At 51.3% G+C, this 27,663-nt stretch overlaps 1 protein-coding gene across 1 annotated transcript in view; it reads right to left on the bottom strand.

The window, feature by feature from the left end:
- Positions 1 to 511: 511 nt before the first annotated feature.
- Positions 512 to 27,663, bottom strand: part of SIM2 (SIM bHLH transcription factor 2) — a 55,199-nt gene continuing 28,047 nt past the window's right edge. The window contains exons 7-11 of the mRNA XM_078452802.2: positions 22,746 to 22,852; positions 8,882 to 9,029; positions 7,250 to 7,418; positions 6,282 to 6,690; positions 512 to 4,085 (exon numbers count right to left, since the gene is read on the bottom strand). Of these exons, the coding sequence (XP_078308928.1) occupies positions 3,640 to 4,085; positions 6,282 to 6,690; positions 7,250 to 7,418; positions 8,882 to 9,029; positions 22,746 to 22,852 (1,279 nt within the window). The 3' untranslated portion in view covers positions 512 to 3,639. The remainder of the gene's footprint in view (positions 4,086 to 6,281; positions 6,691 to 7,249; positions 7,419 to 8,881; positions 9,030 to 22,745; positions 22,853 to 27,663) is intronic.

Genomic DNA, 27,663 nt, shown 5'->3' on the forward strand with positions numbered 1-27,663 from the left:
CAAACACTCCGTGGGGGTTGCTACCGCAGACTTTGCCCGATGTGGGAAGGAGTGGGCCGATGAGGGGTGTGTGATGGGTGGGTGCACAGGCCCAGGTGAGGGTAGTATGCAGCCTCCAGTCCCCGAGTCCCCCACGTACACCCACGGGGCTGGCCTCTGGGGTTCCCCCTGCCCTTGACCTGGGAAACGGGAGAAAAGCCAGTCTCACCCAGCAGTTTCAGGATGTAGCAGGGAGACATTTTCAGCTTGCATTCTGGAAGCTCTGTTTGCTCCTAACGGGCAGAAAATGGAGAATCCTTATTCCTGCATAATTACTATGCACATCAAAAATGTTTAAAAGCGTACCCCTTCCCATTTTTACCTTTTCAAAGAATCATCTCTGAAAAGTAATTACTTTAAACCAATGCCTATAAAAATCGAGTCTTACCAAAATAAACTTTCAGGTTTTCTGTACAGTTTGGGCTCATTGTTATTTCTACCACAAGTTTCATTTTTAAAAACAGGCAACTACTCTTGGTTACCAGCATTTTTATTCATATTTAAACATTTTTACAAAATAAATAGTTTTACATGGTAAGGAGTATGTATGTATTTCTAAGTTATTAAGAAGCTGGGTGCTTTTTGTTGTTTTTGATTTATTTTTGACAAATGTGTCATACAAAAGAGAAATATTATTACTCCAAAGAATGAAACCCAAAGTAAAACAAAAACAAAACAAAACAAAACAAAAACCTTTTAGCTCAGGTGAGAAAGAAATTTAATATAAATTTTTAAACTGAAAAACAAATTTAATGTGACAACAAATTTAATAGAAGAACAAATTTTGTTCTTGGAGAACTGTTCTTTTGTAAGAACTGCTTGACTTTTGTTTTGAGGCTTTTCCCCAAGATTTCAACTTTATATGTCATACTTAAGTTTAGGAACAGCTTGAATAAATGCATCTTCGATAGCCCAAGAGTTGCGATGCACTACGATTTTAAACGACTGTAATTTTCTGGCATTTGTTTGAAAACCTTCTTTTTATGTCATTTTATCGCAGCAGCCCCCACAGTCTACCTTAACTGTCTTACAGTTACAATAAATTACAACTTCGGGTAGACTTTGTCCGGGATTCATTGACCGTGTAAACCTCTCCCACCCTTAGGGTCCAAGGGGAAAGGCTTGGTTGGCCCTAGGACTGTTTAAAAAGGACAAAGGGGTGGGGGGCCAGGGAGTGGAAAATACCGCTCTTGCAGATCTCCTGAAGCAGCCCCGTTCCCTTCTCTACAAAGGTATGAATGGAATGGCTTTTCTAGAAAGGGCTTCCATGAACATAAAGGAATTCCTTTCCCTGGGAGGCCCCTTGGAGGGCCCAGCCAGTCTTAAACTGGGTTTCTTTCTCAAATCCGTTTGATCTGGCATTTTTCGTCAACGTGTTAGGAACCCACTACAATTTTTGTTTTCTTTTTTTGTGAAAGAGAGTCGTATTTATTAAAATGCTTCCTCTTCCCCTGCCGGAGCCTCATCGAAGTCAAGAAACGATACCCCCAGCTTAAATGTGCAGACTCTTAAAGATGGGCTAACAATATTAGGTTGCCATGGTAACTCCCGTTCACTTTAAACTGAGCTGCTGGCCGCCTGAAAGCCGGCTTGCGTAGGAATCTTCCTTCACGTTCTAGGCTATGAAAACCGTGATGTTTGTGTAGACAAGGACGTTTTCCCTAGTACCCATTTTATTTTCCAAGCACACACACACTCGTTGTTAAGCCTGTTTACGTTATCATTTGTGAATCTATAACGGTCTTCTCTTTTTCACCGCAACCTTTGATCTTAAGCTGCTCGAAAGCCTTCATGATCTGTATTTACTCAACACGGCCCCCGGTGGTTCACAACAAGTTAGACACAAATGCATTTTGCGGTACTTTATTGAGAAACGTCGGTGATCTCTCCCGCTCCTCAAAACCGCTCCTTCCAGGAATCATGGTTTAATTAGGACGGTTGTGAGCATAAAAAACTAATTACCCCGTGGCTTATTTTCCGTATGCACAAAGACCTGCTGATGAGGTATAGCTAAGCGCAGGACAGGGGTGTATGCGTTCGCTTCTTTTGACTCCGTCCCTTTGCCACACCACACGTGTTCCAAAATTTGCAACTTTCACCCCCCTCCCCCACCACGAGGCAACTGACACCCTGCTCAGAAAGGAGGCAGACCCTCAGTGTGACACCAGGTCGGCAGACGATCATTTCACATTTTGAGAACAGTTGATTACAGGTGCCCTTTGATTCTAGAACGATGCCTTAAAGACTTTTGTGAAACATCTTTCCGCTCAGGCGCAGAGTTTCCTAGAAGAAAACCGTTTCTGACACAGCGAAACGATGGAGTGTTTACCGGGTGAAGCAAATTAGAAGACGGTGGTTCAATGCATCGAACCACTTCAGAGCCATGGTAGGATTTTTAAACGGTGGAGTCTTGAAGCAAAAACATAAAAGACAAAAATGAATGTGAGTTTATTTTTAAAAACACTGCTGGTGCTTTATAAAAGGATTTGTTTACCTCCTACATACAGGACATGTTCATGGAGTTTTCTTGCTATGCAGAAAAGGCAGGAAATGCTAAAGAAAATGTATGCACCGTTTTTATTAGATCCCTTTAGCGACTTTTCTTCCACAAGGCGCAGTCCATTGACAATTTTCCATATTGCACATGCAATTTAACTAACTTTATTAGCACTACTTGTAGCAAACACGAGCCTAGGGAAATACAGGTCCGGGTGGACCAGAGGGATTTCGCCTTGTAATCAAACCTGACAGGGGTAGCCAGTCGCCTTGGGCACCTAAATCATCCACATGTCATTCTCAGAAAATATCTGGCTATATATAATTTTTTGCATTTAATGCCTATTCAATATACTCTGAAGGTGCTATTCTCGGTATCAAGAGTTCACAGAGGTTAGGAGGAAGTAAAAGCACACCCATGCTCATTCACTCCCTTGGTCTTGGCTTGCTGATTGTTGTACCGAAAAAAAAAGGCTTAAATTAAAACTTTTCATGAGGCTCATGAATGACTTTTAAAGACATGAGAGTTGTCGATTCCTGGGGCTTCAATCATCACATCCTGCCTTAAGAGTCTAAGAGCGCTCTGAATTCTGGAGCCTCCTCCTCCGGGTGGGCCACCGCCTGGCGTATCTGACCGGATCGGGTTGGGCTTTCGTCTTTACGGCGGAGGCTCCCCCGGAGCGGAAGCTCCTTCAATCCCCGGTGGGATTGCTGCTGCGCATCGGGGACGAGGCGAGGCGCGCGGGCCTGGTGGCGAGGCGAGGAAACCAAGTCCGCCCCCGGAGAGGGGGCAGGTGGAGGTCGCGCGGGGGACGCGGGGGACGCTCAGCTCTGCCCCCTTCGGGACCCGGCTCTCGGAGAACAAAGGTCTGGCGGGCCTTTCTCCCCCGCCGCGGGCGCGCCGCAGTCCTCGGCACCGGCGTTTACGGGATCTGCGTAAAAATCTAGAAGCCGGCCGCGGAGTTCTATTAAAATAGTCGTCTCTGTATAAATTAATTTAAACCGTGCATATACAGCCCGCCCCTCGTAACTCGGCTGCACTCTGGACAACAGGAGCCCGGGGCCCGGCCTATGGCTTCTCCCTGCGGGCAGCCCTGCGCGAGGTCACCTGCCGTTGGTGATGATGACCGAGGCGCCCAGGTAGTGCGGCAGCGGCGCGCCGGGCGGCGAGGCGGCGGCGGCGGGGCCCGGGAGCCGGGGCCGCAGCGCGCCGGCCGCCGCCTCGGGGCCGCCGGGGCCGCAGGCGAGGGCGGGCGCGCCGGGCGCAGCGCCCCCCAGCGGCCCGCGCCGGGCCAGCACGCGGTGGTAGTTGAGCAGCACGAAGGGCAGCTGCGCAGGCGCGCCCGGGGGCTCCGGGGCGGGCGGCGCGCAGCACTCGGGCGCCGCGCGGGCCAGCGCCAGCCGCGCCCCGTCCCTGGCGGCCTGGCGGGCGGCCTTGGCCGGGCCCAGCGCGGGCTCCTCGCGGTAGTGGCCGCAGCTCGGGAAGCTCGGCGGCGGCGGCGGCGGTGGCGGCGCGGTGTCCTCGCCGAACCTGCGCGCGGCGGCGGGCGCTGCGGGGACAGGCGACACGTTAGACGCCCGCGCGGGGGGGGGGGGGTGGAGGAAGGGGACACGCCCAAAGCGGCACCAACCCGGCGGGCCCCGGGCGCCGCCACCACCCTCTGGGCCACCCGCAGCGCGCTCCGCCCCCCGCAGCCGCCCGGCCCCTGCCCCTCCGCGCCCAGGCCCGCCCGAGCTGTCCGGTCGCAGGCTGCGCTCTGCGGCGTTCGGGTGGTCGCGTTCAAGAGCGAAGAGGAACAGGTGGAATTCATGTGAACGGTGCGCTCAATTTAATGGCACATGTCCGAAAGGTTATTTCAGTGTGGGGTCAATCGTTTTAAATGATTGCGGTATCTGATTCTTTGTTCCTGCCTTCCAAGTGCAGGCCCACCCAGCAGCACCTCCCATTCTCCTAGTAGCCGCATTTCAGTGCCCAAGAGCCACACGTGGCTGCTGGCTACCATCTTGGACAGCGTTGGTTTAGAGGCTTGCTTGCTTTTTTTTTTTTTCCCCTTAGCCCTCGGTGGGGAGAGTGGGGTGGTAATCACCCTGCTCCCTTTAGTGGGCTCATGACTAAAGTAATAACCACCCTCACTAATTAGATGCCTGCAATCAATTAGCTCCCTATTTTTTTTTTTTTTTTTTACCTTAAGACAACCTTTGTCTTCCTTTAATATCAAAAAAGACTAGGAAGTGGATCGCAAATTGCCCCAAATTAGCACCTTTGGTCCTTTTTTTTACCAAGTGTGTGATAAACGAGGTGGTTATTAACCTCTTTCACTTTCAAAATAGCAACTTTAAAAAAAATGTAAAGCTGTGTGTTAGTTATATCATTGGCCAACTTCCACAGACCAAGAAAAATAATTCTTTCAGGTCAATCTCAAGTGGATAATATCTTCAGCTGTTGTCAAGATGCCTAGCTTTCTCTTTCTTTCGTTGGCTGTCAGGGGAAATCCCTTCCTTGGTTATTTGAGGGACCCAATGCACTGATGGCTGTCTCTCCAAATCTGAGACACTGGCGGCTCCGAGGACCGAGGACCGGCCCAGGCCGAAGGCAAGACCATGCTGCCCTAGTGGCTGGTGTGTTCTTTTCTAAGCTCCCCACTTTTGAAAAACGTGTCCTAGTCATCTCCAAGGCAGTTGGCTTTCTCCCACGGTCTATCCCTCGTCTCACATTAGGGACAAGACGGGTCTCAGCCTTGTAAAGACTGGGTCTGAACAAGAGATTCCCAAAGCCGCTGAGGAGGAACAGAGCCCTACCTGCCTCCAAAGAGAGGAAGAGGGGAAAGGAGGGGGCCCTGCGAGAGCGCTCCTCTTTAAGCAGGTGATCCGTTGCTGGGGGCATATAACATGTACCCGCATTTAGTGGGCACCGCAGGAATTTGTACCATGTTGGTCTACACCCTGAGCAGTAGTTAGGTCTGCGTGCCACGGGAACATACCTCTCGCAGCCACCCCTCAATCCCCACCTACCCTCTGCCTGGGGTTGGCTCAGTGAGCAAACAGGAGACGGGGCCTGGGGAAGCCGGTGGCACATCCACAGAGGACGTTTGCTCGTCTGCCACCAGGAAGGCTGCTGGAGGGGCCATTCCTGTTGTTGAACCAGCAGTGCGGGCAGGCACCTAGCGTGTGCCCAGCCCTGGGGTAGGCATATCACCTGGCCTCCGATCCCATTTTACAGGTGAAGAAACTGAGTCCTCGGAGTGTTTACATCATTTGCCCCGGGTTGGTGAGTGACATTTCTGTCTCTGAGCTCATGAATTTCCACCACTGTTTTTCCCGCTTTGAAAACTGGCGTGGGAAGAAAGCCAACAGGATCCCAGATTCATTTGGGGGCGGGCTGGAAAGTAATCTTTTAAAATAAATGCCGTTGGAGCATTCTCCGCACATGGGAGCTGGTCCTGAAAACCACTCTGTCTCCCTCTTGGGGAAGCGAATGAGGCCGGAGCTTTTTGGGGGGGGTGGCTGAACGCCGGTTTCCTCCACCCTTTATGCCGTCACCAGTGCCACTTGTGGCACACGGGCGCGGTCGCCCAGCTTTCCAGCCTGTCACGAAGCGACTCCCGTTGCCAGCAGGAGAGGTGGAATCCCTACTTACAAGCAGAAAAAGGAGAAGTTTGCCCAAAGCGTGAGGATCCTTTTTCCGCTTGCCACCCACCGCCACCGTTCGCAGTCCTGCCCCCTCCCCTCGTGCAAACATGACCCACCTTCGTAGTTTGGCACGAGGCTGTGCCGAGCAGCGTTCACCGGCGGCTCAGAGAGGTTTTTGGCTGGAGACTGGCCGCTAGGCACTAGGGGGTTGGCATAATGCCACTGGCATTCGCCACCGGCTGGCAGTGCGCTCAGGAAAAAGCGTGCCACCTCGCACGGGGATCCTCGGGGCTGCCCGAACTTGGCCGGCAACATTGGCTTTTTGCTGCTGAAGACGTGAGAGTCCAGAGGGAAGTGTCCATAATGGTAGGAGAAAGGCAGGCTGTAGGACGGGGCGTACAAAAGGTCGCTGCTTTCTGAATGGAGCTGCTGTTCTGGGGGCGCCGGGGCGTTCGCTGGGGGGCTGGCTCTCCAGTTTCCCAGCTGGCCGCCTTCCAGTTTGTCCATTTGGAACGAGCTGTATTGCTGCACGGCAAAGGAGACGGACGACAGGGCCGGTGAGGAAGTCCCCTCTGGCCTCGCCGGATCCCGCCCGGGAGTCAGCCTGACCGCATCCCTGGGCTGGGCCCACCCCCGGCCACCACAGTGAGGTCCCACTGGGGACAGGTGTGCAGCAAGCAGTGCCACAGAGACACCTCCCCCGCCCCCCCCCCCCCCCGGGGTGGGAGGCGGTCTCAGCCCAAGTGGAAAACATACCAGATACATGTAGCCACTTTCTGAGAGGTTACAAAGTATTAAAACAAAAAAAGGTTTTCGTTTTAAAAAATGCCATGGAAACACGCTGCGCACGAAGGCGGATTCCAGCAAGCTGATGTGCCTTCCCAATTTAGCCTTCTTTTTCCAGCCCTGCTGAGCCTTCCCAGATGTTAGCTCCGTGTGCCTCAGGCCGTGTCTCTACTGTGTGCGGACATCCCCCCAGGGCGGGGAAACTTCCAGGCCCCAGACCCGAGACCGCTAGGCACTGAGGCTCATTGTTCCTTAACAGGCTGGGTGTCCTGAGCCCCCAGCAGGGGGTGTGTGTTACCTGTGGCGGGTACGGGTTTGTTCTCAGCTTCGTCTTCATCTTTGTATTTTTGGGTTTCGCTAATTTCCTAGTTTCTTGTGAGGTAGACAAGGCGGTCCTCCAGGAGTCCTGGGACTTGGATGTGGACACCTGGTCCAGGGACAGCTGCAGTTCCTTGTATTCAATATCCCTGAGAAGCGAGAGCAGGACAAGTCACGTCCAGCGGGCCGCCAGGGGGGCAGAGCGGCTTCCCTGCCCCTCCCCTGACAACCCCTCCCCCTCCCCCCCCCCCCCCCCCCCCCCAGCAAGTTCGTTCCCCAAGCTCCAGCGAATCGGTTCGCTGAGGTTGCAAATCGGTTCGCTGAGGTTGCAGGGCCCGGGACTTGAGCAAAGGGCCGCCCACCTTCATCGTCAAAGGCCCCCTGCAGCCCTGGGCAGTGCCGAGAGAGGTCAGCATTATCCAGCCGGATGATTTGGAGGTAGCTGTCTCCAGACCCGTAGGTCCCAAAGGTCCCCCAGGGACACCATGGGCCACCAGGAAGCGTGTCGGGGCCAAAGCAAGGGCAGGAGCAGTACTCATCGCCTTGAGTGTCTGTGGCTCGGCTGTTCCTCCATTTAGCACCCAGGGAGGCGCCAGTGGGGGACTTTCAAGGGTCCAGGAGCCTGGCTGTCAGCCCTGCCTATCTCCATCCACATCAGGCGCCCATTTCGGCCGTAAAGAGCCGGCTTGGCACAGTTGTGTTCGTGGGAGGGGAAGTCGCCTAAAGTACCAGCCCACGCTTGTCTGCTCAGGAAGAGTCATGAGGGGGCTAAAATGCTCTCTTCCCTGCAGTTTTGCCAAAATCACACTCCTAAAAAAATAATAATAAAACAAAACCCAAGAAACCAGGGACCCGGCAGTCATTCTATGAAAGGAGTGAGAGCCTAAATCCAGGAGTGAGTTCAAATCCTTGAACACACAGGAGGACCTTGTTCAAGGTGGGGCTGGGGTACAGCAAAGGTGTCAAGTTCAGGGACAGAGCTGGGTGCAGGTGACTTAACATAACAGTAGCCACAGTGGGTCCACAGTAATATATGATCCCAGGGAGACTTATGTCCTGTTGTGTGTCTAATGGTCCTAAAAGAATTTGCAACTGAACTTGGCCTTCTGAGATTTTAAAGAGACCAAACATTCATCATCATTTGCAACAGGCTTTATAGAAATACGGGGGAAATGTGAGAGATCCCCGTCCCAGATGGTGGGAGCACGCAAGACGGCCCTGATGTTTGTGGGCACCAGGAGCGTAAGTTCATATTCCCGGTCTGGACGCGTCTCCTGTCCCTCCTGGGCAAGATGGGGGGCATCTCCCACCTTTCCCCCACCCCCACACCCCTCAGCTGGTCTCTCAGATCTGATCTTCAGCTATGCCTGGGGCAGGGCTCCCTTCGTGGTATTCCCACCGCAGCCCAGCACCTGGCCCTCGGTGCCGAGTTCAGAAATAGTTTGGACCTTCCCGAACCACCAATTGTTCAAATAAAAACAAAACAGGAGACAAATGAACAGTTTGAGAGAGAGAGAGAGAGAGAGAGAGAGAAGGGCTTGCGGCTTGTGAGAGCGGGCTGATGAGGGGCAGGGGAGAGGAGAGAGCAAGGAAACAAATACGTCGGACTTACGTGAGGACATAATTGACACTCACGATGCAGTGCGGCCGGGACGAGCGGCTGTTGTGCACGACGGTGGCGTAACTCTGCACCCACACCCAGCCGCCCAGCTTGGACAGCAGCCGATAGTACTTGGTGGTGACCTGGCCCTTCACCAGCACTGCAAGCACAAGGTGACATGAATCCCGAGGGACAATTAGCAGGCTCTGCTTGGGGGGCTCTGCCCCCACCGATGACCTCAGCCCCAGTTCTGGACCTTTCTGGGGCCAAGGACACCTTTGGGAACTCGACAAAGAGATGGGCTTTCTCTACAGGAAGGTGCATGCTTGTGTGCGCACACGCACACACGCAAGATTTTTTGCCTATAATTTCAAGAGGTCCAAGGCGCGTTCTCTCCCCTCCCCTGTTGAGAACTCAAATTTAATAGTCACTGATTTCACTGGGAGAAACAATTAGTCCCCATAAAACATTTGCATCTGGCAGAGTGATAAAATTGGTTTGGCTTTTCAGTTTCCAAAATGCCACGATGATGTGATAATCCCTCAAACCCTTAATCCCCACACCCTCAATAGGTGGCGGTGGGGGCAGGGAGTGATGCAGTTGTTTAAACAAAATAATAAGTACATTCAACCAAGCTTCAAATTGTTGTTAGTATTTACTACTCTCCAGAACATGTGTGTGTTCACCTTGAGACTGTTTGCTACTCTGTTGCCATGTATATTTTCTTCCCATCAGCCCCACTTTTCATCAGGCCTATTAATTTCCTACGTTGCTCATGTAGGAAGGACCTCTGCTTGGCTATTTAGTTTCTGAAAACTGGGCCTCTGGGCCCATCTTCTACGCGTGGGTGCAAACTCCAGACTTCTGAGCCATACTCACTTCCAAAGCCTCTGTACTAATTTGCCTCAGGGCCTGGAGGGCACAGGCTGGAGAGAAAGGAAAGTGCCAGAAGCCCTGGGTGGGCAGGAGAGAAGAGAAAGGCCCAGTTATCTTTCTCCAAGGAGGGGAAGGCCAGCACAAACCTAAAAGGCATCCCTTGATGCCCAGGTCATGGCTACAGGGCATTCCTGTTTCTCAAATCAGGGCTGGCCCCAGGGCCCTACTAACAGCCACCTGAGCAGGGGTTTGGGGAGGGGGCCAAATTCTGTGACTGCACTAGCTGGCACTGAAGGAACCCCCTGGAGGCTCACAGACACAGAAATTCAGCCCCCATCTTATGCCACTAGGCAGAGCCCCCGCGCCGTCTGCCCAAACCCTCCCGAGGCTCTCCATGGCCTTCTGTGACTTCTTTCCACATTAAGGGTGCCTCTTTATCATCCACTTTAACACCTGCAGCAAAATATTCTGGTGCGGAAGAAAAATTACTGCAAAAATGATAGTCGAGGAGTTGTCAGCCTTAATATGTAAAGAGTTCATACACATCAATAAAAACATTAAGACCTAGAAGTAATATGAAGAAAGGACTGGAACAAACAATTCACCAAAGATTAAATATAAATGATGATCAAATGTTCAATGTATTTGCTTAACTCAGAGCTAGATACCATCCATTAAATCAGCAGACAGTAAAAAAGAAACAAATATTGCATGGTTCCATTTATGTGAAATGTCCAGAATAGGCACATCCGTAAAAACCGAAAGCAGATTAGTGGTTGACAGGAGCTGGGGGATGAGGGGAGCCGGGAGTGACCGCTGATGGGTACCAGGGTTCTTCTGGGGATGAAGAAAATGTTCTGGGACTCAGTAGAGGTAATAGTTGCATGACATTATAAATATACTAAAAACCTCTGAAAACTGTTAAGATGGTCAGTTTTATATTATATGAATTGTATCTCAAGGGAAATAAAATGACAACAATGATGTCAGCTGATCTATGGGGAGAGGCATTGTCACGTGCTGATAGAAGAATGGACTCGTGTCGTCCTGGAAAGCGGTCTGACAGTTCACATCCACTGACACAGTGACTTCACTTCCACTCATTGCTCCTATTACAAGCGGTCCTGCTTATAATTCAGGGGGAAAAGGAAGGGGACGCTTAATTGCCCATGAATTAGGGAAGATGAAATAAACTTTGGAATACTATGCTGCTATTGAAATAATGATTAATAAGAATTTGAAATATTATGGAGAACGTGTATGATATAATGTTAAATGAAAAAAAAGACAGGATTCGATATCACAGAAATACAGAGATAATAACAGACTACTATGAACAATCATAGTATGCTAACTAACTAGAATTTAAATAAAAATTTGGAAATAATTGTAGCACACTTTAAGAAAAACAATTATATGCCAACAAATTGAGCAACTTACAAGAAAACAGATACTTTACTAGAAATATACAACCTACGAAGACTGAGTGATGGAGAAATAGAAAATCTGAACAGACTAATAACTGGTAAGGAGTCATCAAAAACCTCACAATAAACAGAAGTCCGGGACCAGATGGCTTCCTTCACCGGTGACTTCCACCACACATTTAAATAAGAATTAATACCAATCCTTTTCAAACTCTTTGGAAAATTAGAGGAGGAAAGAACACTTCCAAACACATGTATGAGGTCAGCATGACCTGGATACCCAAACCAGACAAGGACACTGCAAGAAAAGGAAAATTACAGGTTAATATCTCTGATGAGCGTACATGTAGACATCCTTAACAAAATATTAACAGATCGAATTTAACAATACATTAAAGGGATCATACGGCGTGATCAAATGGGATCTATTCCTGGGATGCAACGATGGTTCGACATCTGCAAATCAATAGGATACACCACATGAACAAAGTGAACAATAAAAATGGATAAAGAAAAATCATTTGACAACATTCAATAGCCACCTATGATAAAAACTCTCAACAAAGTGCATATAGAAGGGAGGTACTTCAACATAATAAAGGCCATCCATGACAAGTCCACAGCCAACATACTCAACAGGAGAAAGCTGAAAGCTTTTTCCTCTAAGGTCAGGAACAAGTCAAGGATGCCCACGTTTGCCGCTTTTATGTGACACAGAATCAGAAGTCCTAGCCAGAACACTTAAGCAAGAAAAAGAAATAAAAGACAACCACATTGGAAAGGAAGAGGTAAAACTGTCATTATTTTCAGGTGGCATATTATAGATAGAAAACCCTAAAGACTCCATCAAAAGACTCTTAGAATAAGAGAATTCTGTAAGGGTCAAGAATACAAGATAAGTACACAAGAATCTGTTGAGTTTCTACACATTCATAATGAACTATCAGAAAGAGAAATTAGGAAAACAATCCCATTTACAATTGCATCAAAAATAATGAAATAGCTAAGAATAAATTTAACCAAGGAGGTGAAAGACCAAGACACTAAAAACTATGAGACGTCAATGAAAGAAACTGAAGGAGACACATATTAATGCAAAGATAGACACTCCATGTTCATGGAGGGAAAGAATTAATATAAAGTATCCATACTACCCAGAGGCATCTACAGATTTAATGCAATACCTATCAACATTCCAGTATCATCCTTCACAGAGATAGACCAAACGATCCTAAAAATCTGTATGGAACCACAAAATAATCCTTAAAAGATCGAAAGCAAAAATAACAAGTGGCATTACATCAAACTAAAAAGCTTCTGCACAGCAAAGGAAACCACCAACAACATGAAAAGACAACCTACCGAATGGGAGACAGTATTTGCAAATTACGTACCTGATAAGGGGTTAACATCCAACATATACGAAGAACACATACAACTCAGTAGCAATAAACAAACAAACAAACAAACAAATAAATAAAATAGTCCAACTAAAAAATGGGCAGAAGGTCTGAATCGACATTTTCCCAAAGAAGACATAACATACAGACGGCCAACAGGTACATGAGAAAGTTCACAGCATCACTTATCATCAGGGAAATGCAGATCAAAATCACATGAGGTTTCACCTCACACCTGTCAGAATAACTATTATCAAGAAGAAAAGAAATAACAAGTGTTGGCAAGGATGTGGGGAAAAGGGAACCCATGTGTACTATGACTAGGAAGGTACATTGGTGCAGCCACCATGGAAACAGTGAGGAGGTTCCTCAAAAAATTTAAAACAGAACTACCATATGCTCCAGAAATACCACTTCTGGGTATTTCTCCGAAGGAAACAAAAACACTAACTCGGAAAGACCCCTGCGCCCCCATGTTCACTGCAGCATTATTTACAATAGCCAAGAAATGGAACCACTCAAAGTGTCCACCCATGGATGAATGGATAAAGAAATCGTGGTATACATACGTACACACACTCACAAAGGAATACTGTTTGGCCATAAAAAAGAAGGAAATCTTGCCACCTGCTACAACACGGGTGGACCTCGAGGGTATTATGCTAAGTAAAGTAAGTCAGACGAAGACAAATACCCTGGCACCTCACTTACATGTGCAATCTAATAAAAAAAAATCATAGATACAGAGAACTGATCGGTGGTTGCCAAAGGTGACGGAGGGCAGGTGGGAGAAACGGGTGAAGGAGATGGTCAAGAGGTACAAACTTCCAGCATCGGAGACTTCAGTTAATAACACCGTGTTGTATATTGAAAGTTGCTAAAGGAATGAGCTCTTCAAAGCTCTCAAGACAAGAAAAAAAATGTATAACTATATATTGTAACTAGACTTATTGTGCTGATCATGCAGGAACGTGTACAAATATCAAATCACTACGCTGTACATCTGAAACTAATATAGTGTTGTATGTCAGTTATAACTCATTAAAAAAAGAGACAAGATTCAGAAGAGCATAGAGTACAGGTAAGAAAAAGTACATGCACACTCACATATACACCCCAACTAACTGCGATCTCGGACACGTTACAAAGCCCCGGTGACTCGGTTTCCCTGTTTGGAACAAGAGCGTAATCACACTCCCTACCTCGCATGGTCACAGTGAGGATTAGATCACCTATGGGAAGCTTTAGACTAGTGGTGGCAGTCACACAGCAAAGACTCAATACATATTAACTCTCATTATCTGGTCAAATTACAGGTAATTTTCATTTTCTTCTGTTCCACTTTTCTTGATTTTCTACATTTCCAACAATAAGGAGGTATCAGCTTTAAAATAAAAGTGAAATAATTATTGGGGCACCTGGGTGGCTCAGACAGTTGACCGTCCAACTTCTCAGGTCATGATCTTGTGGTTTGTGGGTTCGAGTCCCGCATCAGGCTCTGCACAGAGCCTGGAGCCTGCTTCGGATTCTGTGTCTCCCTCTCTCTCTCTCTGCCCCTCCCCTACTCATGCTCTGTTTGTCTCTCTCTCAAAAATAAATAAAAACATCTAAAAAAAAATTTTTTTTAATGAAAAAATTATTTTTTCCACAGGCAGGTAGTTTGTGTGGGGTCAGGGAAGTGGAAATACAACACGGATCAGGCCCCCCACCCCTTCGGTGGGTGACCGCCATCCCCCCCTCCACCCCTGGGACGCGGGGCGGGGCTCCCGGGAACAGTGCAGACACAGGCTCTCTTCTTCCCGGGTTTAGCACGTGCACCTCCGTGGACGCACGGGGCAGGGGCCAGAGTCCGTGCTGGAGAGCACAGACAGAGATAATAGGAAAGAGCTATCCTTACAACGTTTCTCCTCTTGGGGTTTGCTTTTTTAACAGCAAAATCCATGGTTTTGGGTGCCCGCTCATGTCCGAACCCCTCATTTCACACCCCCTACAGCTGTGGGAAGTAGGAAGTGGGGCCACCAGGAAGTGGGGCCAGCAGATCTTGAGGGCATAGCCGGGGCCCCCAGCCTGGTGTTCTGACTCCCTTGTCTCAGAGTGATCCCTCTGGGAGGAAGGGGCACGAGTCTCCAGAAGGTTCTCTGTGGCTCAATGTGCAAGGAGAGGTACAAGGGAGGTTAGCGGAGACTCGGCCAATTTGCTTTTGGCCCCGAAAGACATGCTTTAGGACCCACCTGGGGCCCCATACGTGGACTTCCCCAGAGGTCATTCCTTCAACAGAAGGACTTGCTCAGCCCCTCCACTCTGAAATCTGTCCCTAGCGGTACCCGTCACGCCCCTGGCAGCAAGATGGTGTAGTTTTCCTTTTCCCTCTCTTGGATTTCATACTTTCCTTATTTCTTACAACATTCCTAAAACCTACCCGTAATCATCTAAGCTGGATACAATAAAGCCAGTTTATCCCAAATATTTTATATTCGGATGCCAAGGGCAGCAGTTGTAGAGATTTTATTTCTGACGCTCCCTGACTCTGCTCTGAGGCGGCTTAGATACAGAGAGCAAACAAACACGGGCATAGAATTGTTTTTTGCTTCTCTATGACCCGTGGTGATAGTCCACATTATCAATCCAAGCTGAAATCCTAGACGCTTAGTCACAACATGCCTTGCTTCGGTCTAGCTCCCCCTCCAATCTGTTGCTCTTAATTAGCTGCCTGAAATGATCCCGTGGAGGGTGGGGGGAGGAGGAGAGCGGTGGGGGAGGGGGGGGGGCTATAAAGTAAGGCTCTGCTTGGCGGTGGGGGACCAGGCAGGCTGGAGATGGCCCGTAAGCTGTAAGCTCCGGGAACAGAGGCCCTGCTCCTAGGCTCCTGTGGGGCCACAGCATCTCCAGCATCCGGGCCTCAGATGGTTCTGAGATCAGGGTGCCCCATGCTGAGAGGGAAGCCAGCGGTCACGGTTTGCCCAGGCCGCTTTGGGGTGGAAATTCTAGTTCCGTGAATCTGCTACACAGAAAAGTAGGTGGCCTGCCTGGTTCCTCTGGGAGGCAAGGGAACCTTGGCCTGGAGCATAATTTCTATTTCCGTTTTGAATTGTAAGAGCTGATGATGTCAGATGCCAAAAATCCCTATGGTGATTGAATGGGGTTCCCCCAAACGATGTGTTCCACGTCCTGGCCCCTGAAACCGGTGAATGTGACCATATTTGGGAAAAGGGATCTCTGCAGGTGTAATTAAGTCAAGGATCTCAAGATAGACGAGATCGTCCTGGAACAGGGTGGGCCTTGCCTCCAACGATCCCCCCATAAGAGACCAAAGAGGAGACACACACTCACAGGAGGGAAAGTGGAGGCACAGACTGGTGAGCTGGGACTGCAAGCCAAGGACTCCAGCAGAAGCTGGCAGAGGCAGGAAGGATCCTCCCGCAGAGCTTTCTGAGGGAGCTCGGCCCTGCTGACCCCTTCACTTCGGACTTCCGGTCTCCAGAACCCTGGGAGAGTACATTTCCGCTGTTTTAAGCCCCCCAGTTTGTAGTATTTCGTTAGAGCAGCGCCAGGAGACAAAACCGCCCTCCACAGAAACACTGGTGAGGTTGATCCCCTCCTCCTGCTATGTCCCCTCTGCCAGCTCAGACCTGCAGTCGGTGACACTGATGGAAAGCCGTGCGCTCCTCTAGGGAGTCTGCACGTCTGGCTGGCAGAACGACACGGAACGCACCGGGAAGAGAGAAGCACTTTAAGGAAGAACGCCCACAAGGGCCACCTTGTGGGATGTGTCCAAAGGGACCTTGACCACGGATGATGGGCAGAGCTTGACCCATCTGGCAACACCGAGAAGGTCCAGCCCACACCTCTATGTCCACAACTGCTTCCGGGTCAGGACAACGTGGAGATCACGCGGTGCTTTCTCCCATGATTTACCGCTCCCCTGCTCCTGGCTCCCGCTCAAGGTGTAGGCTTCCCCACACCTCCACCTGCAAGCCAACACCTCTGCCTCCAGACCCTGCTTGCAAGAGAGCATCTAAAGGGATCTGAGCATGAATTAAACGCGATCACCCGTTTCCAGTCCAGAGGCAAGGCCAGCAGCAGAGGCTGGCGCCCCCCTGACATGTAATCGTCACAGTGGATTGGAGACTTGCAAGTTTGTCTTCCGTTTCGAGACCTTTGTGCCCTGTTCCACAGCGATGCTACAGAGTGGTTGCACACCAGTGTCCCATGGACCGCGTAAGCTCACGGGTGGGTTCTGTTGGTGGCTCAGTGCTGTTTTACTGGGAATGCCTCTGGATGGTCACGTGTTAGCCATTCCCTACTGCCCTACAGATGCCCATTCACACATTCATGCTACATGTCTGGCCCCATAAGCATTTGAGTTTGTGACTCTCGTGTGCCACTTCATTTGTTTTAAGTTTATTTATTTTGAGAGACAGAGGCAGAGGGAACGAACAGGGGAGTTGCAGAGAAAGAGAGAGAGAGAGAGAGAGAGAGAGAGAGAATCCCAAGGAGGCTCTGCACTGTCAGCACAAAGCCTGATGCAGGGCTCGAACTCATGAACTGTGAGATCATGACCTGAGCCGGACCCAAGAGTCGGACGCTTAACTGACTGAGCCACCCAGGTGCCCTTAAAATTTTTTTTAAGTTTATTTACTTATTTTGAGGGAGAAAGCCACAGAGAATGAATGGGGGGAGGGGCAGAGAGAGAGGGAGAGACAGAATCCCAAGCAGGCTCTGCACCGTCAGTGTGGAGCCAGACGTGGGGCTCGAACCCACGAACCTCGAGATCGCGACCTGAGCTGAGATCAAAAACCGGATGCGTAACCAACCGAGCCACCCAGGTGCCCCCTGTGCTGCCAGGTGTCCTGGAATTTTGTTATGACAGTTATTGCTTGAACTCTGTAGACCACATATTCAGGCTTAGAAGCCTTTGCGTGAGATTGAAAGCGTTAGGACAGTTGGACTTGGCCTGCACTCTCTGTGATCTGGACTTGACCCACTCTGTCCAGGGGCCCCAGGCGGGGAGCTGGGTGCAATTCTCCACCATCTTGGACATCATGGTTCTTCCAAACTGCTGTGTCTTCCAGAAATCTGCCTGGTGTCCCTCAACAGATCTTCAAGTTCAGCGATATCAATCCCTTCCCAACTGTGCATCACCCCCTCCCCACCCCCAGGACCTGCAGGTCAAGAGAATACAGACCTCTATTGGCTCCCCTCCATGCAAGAAAAAGTCACCCAAACACCTGACAAAGACAGGAGGGAGACAGCAAGGGCAGACCCTAGCTCAGGGCCCCCGTTTCCCTGAGGCCACGTGACTGTCATGCCTGCACCAGGGCCCACACTTAGCTGAGCTGTGGGGGCCTTCCCTCGGCCACCACAGGACAGTGGGCAGGGCACAGGGTTGGAGGGGGGCTCAAATACGCTCCCTAGAGGATCCGTGTTCATTTTCTCTACAGAAGCTTCCGGGGAAAGCCCTGGCACGGTCTGACTCGCATGGCTCATCTGGGAAGGCCCAGGCCCACAGTGACACGAGGTGTCCGGGCCATGCCAGCCCCTGTCTTGCTGACCCCTTGGAAGCCCATGCTCCCCAAAGACTGCCCTGCGCAGCCCTGCTTCTCCTCAGGAAGCTGACTTTCTGGAAGGTGTTGAATTCTCTTTCTTCAGGGGCTATGCTTTCTTTGGACCCTGTGGGTCCCTGCACTGGGTTAAGATAACATTTTGAACAATGTGTGAAAACCATTTGGCTGACTGTGGTCATCCAGAGCCACCACTGCCTGATGTCCAACTCTGCTGCTGGCAGAGCCCTTCGCCCCATCTCCAGAGAGTCCTGGGGTTTGGACGCCAGTGTGGAGAAAATCTGGCCTTGGAGAATCGGACAGTGACCTCCCTGGGTATTGTAGATGTTTCTTGCGCTCAGTGACCTCATCAACTGCGAAGGAAGATGCGTCTGTATGTCTCCCTGTAAGAGGGGGCCAGCCGCCCGCCCCCCGACCCGTGGTCTTGGAATCCTGAGGGTCACCGTGGCCCCTGGCCCCTCCAGCCATGTGCAGCTGTGGGGGATGGGGAGGAAGTGGGAGAGGCCACCCTGCATGCCTGTGCTCCTGGGACAGCCACTAGGCCAGCTCCAGCGGTGACTGAATTGAAGGACTTGAGCCCCCAGCTTGGCAGGGGCCACCGTGCGGATCTGGGATCCAGGTTGGGATCCCAGGCGGGAGGGCGGGAGGCTTGGGCTAGGTTCCTGAGCCCTGCGTTACTGAAGCACCAGGAGACAGGACCGAAAAGCCACATTTCCAAATGAGCATCCTGCCTTCACAAACCTCCCACCTGCCCTCCCCAAGCCAGCCTGCCCAGCTGGGCCCACTACCTGGGTAAGGACACAGAGCTATTAAAGAAAGTCCCTGTCATGGGCTGACCTGTGTTCCACCCAGATTCGTATGTTGAAGCCCCGACCCTCAGGACCTCAGAATGTCCCTGCATTTGGAGATGGGGTCTTTAAAGAGGTAATTAAAGGAAAATGGAGTAAGAGGGGGACCCTAATCCAATATGGCTGGTGTCCCTGTCATAGAAAGAGATGAGAAGGCAGACACACACAGAGGGCCTCACGCATGTGAGGACACAGGAAGGAGATGCCCACCTACAGAGACAGAAGCCTCAGGAGAAACCGGTCCTGCTGATAACCTGACTTCAGATTTCAGCCTCCAGAGCTGTTAGGAAACAAGTTTCTGTTGTTCAGGCCCCTCAGCCTGTGTTATTTTGTTACAGTGGCCTGAGCAGATCAATATAGACCCCATAAGAATGTGAACAGCATGAGGTGAAAGCATTGTCCAGAAATAAGAACCTAGGGCCCTTGGGTTGGGCTGGGAGGAGCTGGACACACCCTCCTGGAAGAGATGTGGCAGCAGCTGACATCATGGCGGTAGTGAAAACAGAACTGGAAAGGGGGGCGGTGCTTAGCTCCCCCCCCCCCACCCCGCTGCCCATGGGGCAGGAGTTTGGGGATAGAGGACACTCCAATGGAGCAACAGGGACCCTGAGCAGTGAGGGCAACAGGGTCCCCCCAGAGGGGCGCCTGCTGGCTCAATTGGTGGAGAGTGCAACTCTTGATCTCAGGGTGGTGAGTTCAAGTCCTACATTGGGTGTGGAGATGACTTAAAAATAAAATCTTAAAAAAAAAAGCCCCCCACCTCACAAGAGAAAGGTGACTAAGGTGTGCAAAGCAAGGACAAGATGACCAAGTAGGCTGGGCTGGGGGGTGAGGAGCACCTTATGGAGGGATGGCTGGATGGAGAACTCTTCACAAAGCCTGGAGACCAATGAGGGGAGGAGGCTGAGGAGACACGGTAAAGAGGCGGACCTTCGCTCTGGTTGATGTCTCCTCACGTCCCTCCCCTCACCATGGAGTGCACCCAGGAACTTCTGACGGCCCCATCTCCCTCCTGAGGCCTTTCTTTGGCAGAGCTCACTCTAACAGATGAGGGGGGACGGGGAGATTAACACCCCTAAGAGCAGCCTTCAGTTCACGACAGGCAGGAGCAGGAGTCTAAATACCTCAGCTCACTCCCCTTGACTGAGTCCCAGTCAGACAAGCCCGTCTTGTGGCTCCTTCCCTTCCATGGCTTATTTCTCTCTCTCCCCAACCCGTGTTTCAGTCACTGTCCGAACAAACTACTGTACTTGAACCCCAGGCTCGAGGTCGGCTTCTGGATTTGGCCCCTCTGGCCCCAGTTCTGTGCCTGGAAAGGAGATGAAACCCCAGGGACCACACAACAGAGAGATTTCAAAACTTCCCCAGCTCCGCACCAATAAAGACTCTGCTTCCAAAAATCATGCTCTGTTTTGTTGAATATCGCCCCTTTCTTCATCTGAAAGACCCAGCTTTGGAGGGGAAAGTCATGTCCAGGTTAATGTCATGGCTTCCCTGAGAGGGACACCCAAGTGAGGTTCTAATCCTGGAGCCAAGGCGTGAGCTCTAGAAGACTAATTCCCACCCCCATCTGTGGGCAAGGGCCTCCACTACCTCTCCCTGTCAGCTCTCCTCTAGTTTACATCTGGAAAAGTTGACAGAAGTGAGTCAGGGACAGATGCGAGGCTCATGGTGGATCCCAAGGCCACCCCCCCCCCCCCCAATCACCTCCAGCCTGGTTGGGATATGCTCTCTGCCTCCTGCCCCTGGGGTGGTTTCTCCACCATAGTTTTAAGGTCACCGCACCATAGCAATCGTTGTCAATATTGCTATTTTTTATTTTCTTTGATTTACTAATTCGAGCCCATTTGAAAAAACAAAAACAAAACCACGTGCTTCCTCTGGTTTCTAAATGCTTCTGCCTTTTCTGTGTGTCTCCGGGAAGCCTGTGTATGCCTTCCCTTTCAGGGTTCTCTTGGATAATTGAAATGTCTGGAAATGCTAAATTCCAGTGAGCTGAGGCAAATTTATCATGCAAGTTGCAGTGGACCTCTCAGATAAACTCCCTCTGCAGGCCGGGTGAGCTCGGGGAAGATCAGGGCTCCTGGTGAAGCGAAGACGGGCCGTGCCTCCAAGGCTCAGAGCCATCACGTGGCGGGAACCGCTCAAGGCCTGAGAGCCGAACCAACCCCGGCTCTGGTCCTGTCTGACTCAGCTGCTGCCCGCCCACAGGTCTCCACCCGTGAGGCTCACCGCTCATCTGGGAAATGGACACAGGGCCAGCCCCGTGCCCCGAACTGGATACGTGAAGGGCACCTGGGTGGCTCAGTCCATTAAGTATCCGACTTCTTGACTTTGGCTCAGGTCACGATCTCTCGGTTCGTGGGTTCGAGCCACACATAGGGCTCTGCGCTGACGGTATGGAGCCTGCTTGGGATTCTCTCTCTCCCCCCCCCTCCCTTTCTGCCCCTCTCCTGCTTGCTCTCTATCTCTCAAAATAAATACAAAATAAAGTTAAAAAAAAAATGGATACGTGAAAAGCTTCCGTTCTGTGTTGGGGACACAGGAGCCCTGTGCTGGTCATCGCTGTGGCCTTCGTTACACTTCCCAAACACAAGCTGTATTTATTTCTCCCAGGTGGTGGCAGGGCGGAAATCCCTGCTCCCCTGTTAGCCAGGTAGTTCGAGAGAGAGGAAATGGGATTTAAAACGAAGACTTTCAATTCCATAAGTTTTCATTCTCTGTGCTTAGAGGTCTAATTCCTCCCAATGGAGCCCCACTTGGAAGAGGATCCCTTCCTGCAGGTAATTTGGGGGCTTGCCTCCAGCTCCCTTGCTGGATATCGGGGCTCCTGCCATGCTCCTGCCTCCACGGAAAGGGGCGGGGGACCCCCGGGGCTGGGGTTTTCGGAGCAATCGCCTGCCCTCTCCACCGAGAGGGCCCTGCAGAGCTGGCTGCTCCGGCCATCTGCACCCCATTAGCAAGCACCCCTGGGTCCAGGCATGGAGGGCTGGACATGAGGTATCCCGCCCCGTGCCAGTTATTTGCTGCCTTGATTCGGATTCTAGAAGAAAAGCGTCACTTCTTTGAACGTGTCAGTGACTAGAGCCCCACCCCCCTCCCCGTCCAGATGTTCACCAAACCTTCTGCACTGGCCAATCGAATAGTGATTGTTCATTCTTTCCATGCTGACTTCTCCCATCCTGGGAACCTGTGGTCTCCCCTGAGCCTCCCAGCCGGGTGGCGGACAGTGGTCAGGGGCCGGGTCCTGGCTGCTTTGGCTCCAGACTCTCCAGTCTCTCGCTGTGTGACCTCAGGCAAGTGGCTTAACCTCTCTGAACCTCAGCATCCTCAGTAGGAATAGGAGGATCACGAACAGGAGAGTCTCCTTCACCGGGTTAGTAACATCTTTAATCACCTAAGCCAGTGCCCCACAGGAGCAAGGGCTCTGCACGCGTTGGTGCTTCTGCTGTTGGGCTTTGTGTGAACGTGTCGGGATGTCCTAGAGAAATCTAGGTTCCCAATCTACCGTCTCGAGTCAGCAACTTGTGCACCATCCCACACCTGCCAGAGTTTCACTGGAAGGTAAGCCTGGATGCTTGAGAACTGACCAGTAGCTGCGCTAAACGGAGGGGTGGATGGGGTCAGTCTGAGGTTTAGAATTCACGTGTGCGCAGCGGAGGACCATTGTACCAAACAAGGGTGGCCTTCCCGCCCCGCTTCTGGCCACCCCCTCCCTGGCCGGCCCCGGCCCCCCGGCCCCGCGCCGTGAGCGAGGTACTCACGGAGGTGGTGCGCGTAGCGGAGGTGGAACACGTCACAGCCGTGCACGTGATGGTAGAGGGTCTTCTCGATCAGGTCCTGCGGCTCATACCCGGTCAGCTCGGTCACCCTGGGGGAGGACAGTGGCTCCGTGTGTTACCCTGTTCTGTAGGTTGCCTTCCATTTAAACTAATATTGGTTTTGCCGACTAATCAAGTGCTAAAAGGCTCAGGGTGGGGGGTGATGTTGGTTTTGGAAACCGAGAATGATCTTTTTTTACAAGGAGAAAGGCTTTGAACGCCAGCCCAGTGCAGGATGTAGCACTATTCATGGGCAGGAATGTTCTTCTGAAACTGCTGGCAAGAAGAACGTTTGGGGTGGCTTCAAATGTTTTCCTTTTTCAGGGTGAAGCTTGTCTGGGGGCGCTTAAGAGTGAACTCTGATGGGAGAAAGAACTACTTTCCAGTGGCTTCTGGGTGACAGTCCAGTGGGGACCTTTGTAAAAATTATTATCGTGGGGGCACCTGGGTGGCTCAGTCGGTGGAGCGTCCGACTTCGGCTCAGGTCACGATCTCAGGGTTCGTGAGTTCGAGCCCCACGTTGGGCTCTGTGCTGACAGCTGGGAGCCTGGAGCCTGCTTCCGATTCTGTGTCTCCCTCTCTCTCTGACCCTCCCCCACTCACACTCTGTCTCTCTGTCTCTCTGTCTCTCTGTCTCTCTCTCTCTCTCTCAAAAATCAGGGCACCTGGGTGGCTCAGTCAGTTTTGAGCCCCGACTTCGGCTCAGGTCATGATCCCATGGTTTGTGAGTTCGAGCCCCACGTCGGGCTCTGGGATGACAGTGGGGAGCCTGGAGCCTGCTTCCGATTCTGTGTCTCCCTCTCTCTCTGTCCCTCCCCCACTCACACTTTGTCTCTCTGTCTCTCTCAAAAATAAACATTTAAATTTTTTAAAAAATTATTATTGTGGAAAAACATGCATTACACAACCTTTGCCACTTTGACCATTTTTATGTCTACACGTAGTGGCAATGACTACAACCACCATGTTCTTCAGAACGCGCCACCCACCCCCCCCGCCCCCGCAACAGGTAACCTCCCTCTCCCTCTGTCTCTAGGAATCTGTCGATTCTAGATATCTCGGATGAGTGGAACCACCCGGTAGATGTCTCTTTGTGTCTGGCTTCTCTCACTTGGCATCCTGTTTTCAAGGGTCACCCACGTTGTGCTGTGGGACAGAACGCCGTTCGTTTCTATGGCTCGATTATGTTCTATTTTATGTAGATACCACGTTTTGTTTGTCTGTCCATCCGCTGAGGGACGCTTGGGCTGCTCCCACGTCCTGGCTATTGTGTGTGTGAGCCTTTTTATCTCCCACTGGCCCCTGCTACCTGGCACAACGGTCTCACGAGGTTTTGGTCGGGCAGGAGCATCTGCACTGATGCTGGCAGAAGGGCAACACGTGCCCGGTGCCCTCATGCCATTACCGCCTCTCTGTTCTCATCAGGCCCCAGGAATACTGACTTCCCACATCAGCTCTTTGAGGAGAAGTGGCTCCCAGCGTCCAAGACCACATCATCCGTGGCGTCTGGATCACTCCATCCGCAGGTGGAAATTGCACGTGGCAGTGGTGTCACTTCCCGGGGCCCCGGGCAACCGACCCGGTGACTATGCCCCTTGGAAGAGGTGGCCGAAGAGCCTTGGTGACAGATATTTAAGAACAGATGAAAGAGAAGGACAGGAAGCTTTTCCAGAGGAAGGGAGGTCCTGGTGAGAAGTCAGTCCCGAGGGGGCAGAGGTGGGGCCTGAGGACGGCCTGGACCGGGGGTCCTGCTGGCTTGTCTCTGAAATGTCAGTTGCGAACTCCACGGGGAAACTCGACCTCACTTTCGTTCCGTAACGCGCTCCCCTTTCTGTCGAGTTCTGCGCGGGCTCCGGGTCGTAAATCTCGGAGAGCCTCATATTTCCCTGGAACCGCTCACTATTTGGTATACACATTTCCATGGTGTTCCTCCAGGGCGGGAAGGAGATGGGGCTGAAGGTCAGTGGAAAGGGAACCAGTGCAGGCCTTTCCGGGCTCGGGGACTTATCTAAGGGCCATCTAGAACTTCAGGCCCCATCGGAGTCTAACAGTGTGGCAGGAAAACTGAGACCTGGCTTCCCCACCCCCCCCCCCACCCCCCCAGGAAAAAGAAAACCAGGGGTCTCTACGGTGTGGGGACGAAAGAGGCTTCCCAGACCCTTTGGAAGTAAAGTTACAGAACAACAGCCCCGAACGTGTAAATGAATCAGAAACACATGTATTAAGTTTCTCATCAAAGCGCACACTGGCTTTAAAAATTAAAGGGAGAGAGAAGGGTCTGGCAGCATGCCCTCCTGGTTTTTTCCAAACCTCCAGTGTCTGAAGACCTGTCAAAGGGATTTGCCAAACCCCAAACATGGCTGGGTTCACCCATCCTTAGCAAAAGCACCAGCTACAGTTTCAAAGTGAAATACCACAAAACCCCTCTGAACCAAATTTCAGGTTATGCTGAGTTCAGTTGTGTCTGGGATTACACTGGGTGGGGGGCCAAGTGGCCACCCCCACCCCTGCAGGCCCCCCACCCAGGGCCCTGTGACTTCAGGGCTGCTGGGCTTCAGGCCAACCCGTTGCCGTGGCTTCTGGGCTTTGGATGGAGGAGCTGACATCTCCCACCCTGCTGGGCCATTCTGCTGCCCTCTCGGTCCTGGGCCAGCCCCTCTGTCCCTGACCCCCAGCGGCCCCTCGGAGACCGAACTGCAACAGACTGGAGACCAGAGTGAGTTCGAGGAATTCTAGCTCGTCTCTGAGCCCTTGAAACATCTACACGACAGGAGTTCAGGAGATCTGTTAGAAGCTTCCTGGTACGTAGCTGGGAGAACAGCAAGGGACTTCTGTAGAAGCAGTTTCCTGTTTCCTTCAGGAGCAGTCTGGCCTCTGAGCTACCTTCGAACACCCTCTTCTGCAAAGCCCCCCATTTGTCCTTTGTGTTTCAAAGCTGTATGCTTCAAACAATTTGAGAAGATCTGAAATGTCTCCTCTGGGGAGACCTCTCTCTTTCCTCTTCTAGAGAATTCACCAGGCCTCAGAGGCTTTTCCTAGAATTGTCAAGGAAAAACTAGGAGACAGAGGTAACAAGGGGGAACCTGGTCGTATCCTCCCAAGTTTCTAAAGTAATGAGCTCGAACGGCCAAAATTCCTTTCCGTTCACTTTTAGAAGTGGCCCCTGAATCCAGAAAGAACTCCTTCTCATGCTGCCACCATGGGCCCAGACAGTCCACCCGCCCAGGGCCCCTCTGCTGGCAGGTGCCTCTGTCTTCGATGCAGTAGGACAGCATTTGTCAGTCCGGCCAGCCCCAAGGTGCTGGCTTCCTTCCCACAAAGAGTTTTGGGTACTCTTTGCTTGGAGTTTCTGGGAGCACGATGGCAAGCCTGTCAGGCCAACCCTTGTCATTTCTCTACCTTTGAAGGGTTCTGAGGTTCACTAATGATAAACTAGGCTACTTTGTGTCTCTGTCTCCCGCCCCTAACCAAGTATGTTTGGTTTTCTCCCATAACTGGTTAAAATGGTCAATTTTATGTCATGTATATTTTACCAGAATAAAAAGGTGGGAAAAATCAATAAATATTAGCAAAATTTTATATTTATATTTACACATATGTATGTATATACGTATATACATGTACACCCACACATATATACCTCCTTTCTCCCAGACAGCTTGGCCACACACACCGAAAGGCAAAAGTGGGGTCTCTGAACATTTGTCCCTTCCTGTACAGCTGAGGACTCTAAAGGACCGGGTGCATCAGCTTTTTACTTTTGTTTGTTTTTTTTTTAGTGTTTATTTACTTTTGAGAGAGAGAGAGTCAGTGCAAGCAGGGGAGGAGCAGAGAGAGAGGCAGACACAGAGTCTAAAGCAGGCTCCAGCCTCCGACCCATCAGCACAGAGCCTGACACGGGGCTCAAACTCACAAACTGTGAGATCGTGACTTGAGACGAAGTCGGACGCTTAACCGACTGAGCCACCCAGGTGCTTCCAGGCTTTACTTTTACGAATGCTTCACATCTATTATCAAATTTCATCTTTCCTAACAGCCTGTGGGCAGCCGAGTGGGCAGGGCGAGGCTGACTTTTTTACGGATAAGAAAACGGTAGGCGGAAGGGGTGCCTGGGTGGCTCAGTCGGTTAAGCGCCTGACTTCCACGCAGGTCGTGGTCTCACGTCTCGTGGGTTCAAGCCCCGCACTGGGCTCTGTGCTGACAGGTCAGAGCCTGGAGCCTGCTTCAGATTCTGTCTCCCTCTCTCTCTGTTCCTCCCTCGCTCGTGCTCTGTCTCTCTCTCTCTCTCTCTCAAAGATACATAAACATTAAAAAAAATAAAAAAGAAAAAAAAAAAGAAAACGGTAGGTGGAGGAAGCCCCAAGGGCCTGGGGCCACGTGAAGCCGGCAAGCCCTCCTGGGGGACGGGCCACGGCTTCTCCAGCACACACCTCCCCTGTGTGGCCAGCGAAACAACAGATTAGTGCTTTTGCCTCGTTCGCTCTCCCTTCTCTCTCTAAGAGAGCCTCAGTTGGGTGGACATTCTCAGGGAGGAGGGGAAGGGCGGTTGGGAGAGACAGTTCGGGGGCCACTGTACCTTTGCCCTCACTGCCAGCCAGAGGTGTCCTCCCAGCCCAGACAGGGCACCCACTGAGCTTGTAGTCACAGCTTTTCCCGGCAAAGGCCACCTGTCTGCTCTCAGCCTCAGCTCTGTGGCCACCAGAGCTCCGATGGCTTCCCACCGGCTCGTTGCAAAATCTTTTCTTTGCGTTTAGGTCCCACCTACTTGACGGACATACAAGGCAGAAACCTGACATCGCAGGCCTTCAACAAAGGCTAACTTGTGTCCACAGCACATATTTCCAGCTCCAACTCCAGTGAG

The sequence above is a fragment of the Panthera onca genome, chromosome C2 (genome assembly GCF_046562875.1).
Source record: "Panthera onca isolate mPanOnc1 chromosome C2, mPanOnc1 haplotype 2, whole genome shotgun sequence".
Classification (NCBI taxonomy): domain Eukaryota; kingdom Metazoa; phylum Chordata; class Mammalia; order Carnivora; family Felidae; genus Panthera; species Panthera onca.